The sequence below is a fragment of the Etheostoma cragini genome, chromosome 3 (genome assembly GCF_013103735.1).
Source record: "Etheostoma cragini isolate CJK2018 chromosome 3, CSU_Ecrag_1.0, whole genome shotgun sequence".
Lineage (NCBI taxonomy): Eukaryota > Metazoa > Chordata > Actinopteri > Perciformes > Percidae > Etheostoma > Etheostoma cragini.
Window position 1 is genome coordinate 29905643 of NC_048409.1, and position 4754 is coordinate 29910396.

Here is a 4754-nt window from a genome sequence, read left to right on the forward strand (position 1 = left end):
ATAAGAAATGATTTCTGTTGACACCATGGAGACAAGGGGAAACATTTATTGTTTAACTTGCCAACATAACTTGAAAGCATACATACACATATTTTGGACATGTTGAGGTCCAATGTTCAAATAAAACCTGCTCAGTATATGTTCAAGGCTACAAGGATAAGTGAGATCCTCATTATTATTCACCTGAACGTCCCACGCACAGCTACTGACTCTGAAAGGTCTTTAACAAACACAGCTACTGACTCTGAAAGGTCTGTAAAAAACACAGCTACTGACTCTGAAAGGTCTGTAAAAAACACAACTACTGACTCTGAAAGGTCTTTAACAAACACAGCTACTGACTCTGAATGGTCTGTAAAAAACACAACTACTGACTCTGAAAGGTCTGTCACAAACACAGCTACTGACTCTGAAAGGCCTTTAACAAACACAGCTAGTGACTCTGAAAGGCCTTTAACAAATACAGCTACTGACTCTGAAAGGTCTGTAACAAAGGGACCAGATTCTTCTGCATTTCTAGTTTGTTCTTAGTTGTTTGCATCTAGCTGCTCTTCCACTTTATAACAAGATCATCTCCACCATGTCTCCAGTGAAAACGATGAAAACGTCGCAAACAAAGCAACAATTAAAAAAGAGCACTTCAAGGTCAACTTCTAATTAAACTCTAACATCATGACTCATGTACCTCTTCAGGTTTAGCTGGGTATTGTTAAAAAATGGTCTATCTCGATCCCGTACCAGTTCCTTAACGATGAGAGAAATTGCAGCAACCTCCCAGCACAGAACGTGTAATCAGACTTTGACACATGACGCGTATTTTGGACATGTTGAGGCCGTACATTATAGGGTTAAAGATCGGTTGGCACGTCAGAAAATACAAAGACAACAAAATTTGTAATATCATGGGTACACTGCTCATATCAAACCTGCTCTGTAATATTTGAAATAAACAACCAAAGAAAAAGTTGATGAGAGAAGCGAGGTGGGGTGTGCAGGTACTGACAGCTTTCTGTCTCGTCTGCTTAGAACCAGAAAAACACACTTTAAGGATCCTCATGTAGGTGTAGAGGATCACACATACAGGAACACAGACTATGAAAAAAGTAGCAACAAATTCATAAACATTATTAATTGTGGTGTCATAGCAAGCCAGTTTTATGATGTAATAGTTGTCACAATAAACTCTATTAATGATGTTCCCACACAGCTGTAAGGAGGCACTCAATGCTGTTGTGACAAAAACAGCAAAAAAAGGAAGAGACCACGTTACAGTGATAAGCACAACCACCTTATTAGATGTCATACGTGTGTGATATTGCAGAGGATAACAGATGGAAAGATATCTGTCATAAGACATGGCGGCTAAGTTAATAAACTCTACACCAGCATAAGTATACACACAGAAAATCTGCAGGAAACAGAAGAGAGCAGAAACAGTGTGAATGTCAGAGAGGATCTGAACCAGAAGGAATGGAAACAACCCTGTACTACCATACAGTTCATTTACAAACAGGCTGACCAGAAAAAGGTACATAGGTTCATGTAAGCTCCTGTTCACACAGATAACCACAACCAGCAACACATTGGCACACACTTTGAAGACATATAAGGACAAAATCAGCAAGAAATATAAGTATTTAAACACCCCAGTGTCAAAGTAAGCAGCAAGTGTGAAATATGAAACATATGAAGAGTTCATCATGGTTCTCCTTTTCAGTTCAAAGACCTGTATCACAATATGAGGATTATAACATCACATGCTGTCTGGTCCAACAGTTTTCCATGTTAACATGTAACATAGAGAGCAGCTAAAGCATCAACACAACCAGGATTGTTACAGGCAGCCGATGATGAGGAGTCATGGGGGACTAACATCTTCATACTTACAGCTCTTATTGGAGGTCAGCACACTGGTTTGGGGGGGAACTCCAACCAGTTACTACCAGACATGGTAGGAGTGAGAGTGAGAGTCTCTCCGTACTGAACTGGAACTCTGCTTCTGCCTCTTCTAATTGTCTGGAGTCAGTGGACGCCCACAGCAGCCGACTGACGTCATCGGCCAGAGACCAGTCACTGGTTGTCTGACTGATGCTCAGAGAATCTGTTTACTTAGTTGGGAGTTACAAACTATTTCATTTAAAAAAGATCTAAAGAAATATTAAAATATTTGAAGTGGAGGTGTCCTGTTTATTTCAAGTTCATGAAACACATATTTAACATATTGTAAAATCTTGAAAGGTGAAATAATGTTCTAAATGTGACCTCTTCTGTGTCAGTTTCAACTAAATATCCTTAAAACCTTTTCAGTGTAACAAAATAAGCTCCCTGTCTGATCTGCTCCCCGTGTGATTCCCTGTCTGATCCGCACCCTGTATGTCCTCCGTGTCTGATCTACTCCCTGTATGTATTCCCGGTCTGATCTGCTTCCCGTATGGATTCCCTGTCTGATCTGCTCCATGTATGTGTTCCAGGTCTGATCTGCTCCCTGTATGGCTCCCGGTCTGATCTGCTCCCTGTATGTGCTCCCTGTCTGATCTGCTCCCTGTATGTGCTCCCTGTCTGATCTGCTCACTATATGTGCTCCCTTTTTTATCTATTTCCTGTATGTTTTCCCGGTCTGATCTGCTCACCGTATGGCTCCCAGTCTGATCTGCTCCCTATGTTAACTTGAAAACCACTTGAAAATATATGATTTTCTTGCCTAAATTTGTACCCTTAAAAAAGTGCTGCAGTTTCCACATGCTTTGGCCCTCTGGGATGACCCTGAGTTCATTGGGAAGTTAACACTCTCAACTTGTTGTTTCTAGTGGAAGTGTGACACTAGGCCTTACTGACACAGAGCTACAGAGGTTAGAACACAGAATTTCTATTTCCGTCCAAGTAAATCATCTGAAAAATTAATAAAAAGCACTACTGTAAGCATATTACATGGGCTACATACTAAAATAGTACTCTAGCCACATGTCTCAACTTAGAACAGAAAAAAATCCAGAAAAAAATGACTTATAAAATGGATTTTATATGAATGTATTTCTACAGATATGTCTGTGCGTTTGTCTTATTTCTTATTTCTAAAAAATTCAAAAAAGTGCTAAATACAAAACTTCTGAAATACAAAAACACATCCACATCACTCACAGATATGTCTGAAAGAAGTACATACATAGATTTATAGAAATAAGTCATCATAATTTCATGAAATGTTGAAATGCCATCAGAATTCCATATTTCTGCCTTCAGACAGCTGTAAGAGACCACAGGAATAGTTTTTGTTGGCCATTTTTGATATGAATCAACTCATCTTCTTATTGGCTACACAGGGATGCCAGTTTTATGACCTTATCTTCTAATTCGTGGGCTCCACTATCAATCTTTCCCAGGTGGGCCCAATGGCGACTGTGCGATATCATTGGCTTAGCTTGAGGGTATCTCTTGATAGGCTGATGCTATTGGGTGGGAACAAGGTTCATTGCAATCTGCAGAAGCCACAGATTGTAATGGTGTGTCGACCTTCGTTTTAGCCCGGACAGGAAAAAAGTTACAAGCTATAGAAACCGAGAAATGATGCACTATCTAGATTTCTGAACGTCGAAACTTGGCCAGAAACTACAAGATTGTGAGGGGACCAGCTAATTATGGATTACAAGGCTTGGATATTCTAATTCCTTGGAGTGTTTGCGATTTAGGAAATCAACGTTTATGAATATCTTTCACCGCTGTGGATAAAGACACGAGGACAAAGGTAGGGATGCACGCTCGATTTAGACAGAAACGGTGCAGTGTTTCTTAACTTCATAACATGATTATAACCGCTGTAAGTCACCTTATCCTTTGTGCGGGGCTTGATGGAATCACAAGACTTTAAGCTTTCTAATGATGTGCTGCATGACTGTGTTGGTGACGATTTAATGTTTGCAATTCATAAAAAACAATTCATGAAAACACGTTGTGGAAAAACACGTACCGTTTGGGGAACCGTGCTCTCAGAGAAGTTAAACCAAAGCGTCACGGTTTTTTCCTTGTGTTACGTTTCTTTGTTTGGTTGGTTTCATGTTCCTGTTGTTTTATTTTGTAGTCCCTCTGTTCCCTTATGTCTTTTACTTGCTGTCTTTTGGTTTTCCTGCCTTTGTTATTGTCTGATGTCTTTCACCTGTCCACCAACAATTGTTATCCCTCGTTTCCTTGTGTATTTGTGTATTTAGTCCCTGTGCTTTCTGTCGGTTGTTGGTGGATCGTCGTTTCGTCTTTTGTCATTTGTCGTGCTGTCCTGTGTTTTGCTGTTATTCCATCTTCCTGGATTTCCCCGTGTCCTTCTGTGTTCCTGTGTTAACTGGATTTCTTACCCGCTCTGCTTACTAGTTTGTGAGTCTCTTTGTGTTTACATTAAAATTATCGTTTATTTCAAACTGATACACACTCCTTGCCTTCCTGCATTTGGGTACAAGCCTCACAATCCACAAACATAATGTTAATAAAATTTGCTCTAAAGTAAACGTACCCAAATTAACAATGCTTTGTGTTATTAACACACATTTAAAATGGAGAAAGGCAAACCAAAAACGGGGACGTCTGTACGACCTGTAAGCTGGTTCCATAAGTGAGCCAATGGTGAGCTCCCAGGCTTGTCAAACAGCATCCCAGATCTGCTACAACCCTCGTTATTACGTGGGACGTTATCAGCAGATTTCTATAAAAACACTAATCCCGAACAGATAATCATGTTTTGATTCATAATGTAATTAACAGGAGGACAT

At 39.9% G+C, this 4754-nt stretch overlaps 1 protein-coding gene across 1 annotated transcript; it reads right to left on the bottom strand.

Annotated features, from left to right (window-relative positions):
- Nucleotides 1-745: 745 nt before the first annotated feature.
- Nucleotides 746-1702, bottom strand: LOC117938756 (olfactory receptor 10A6-like). The gene has a single exon (XM_034863615.1). It carries the CDS (start codon nucleotides 1700-1702, stop codon nucleotides 746-748), a length of 957 nt encoding a protein of 318 aa, XP_034719506.1.
- Between the last annotated feature and the right edge of the window lie 3052 nt (nucleotides 1703-4754).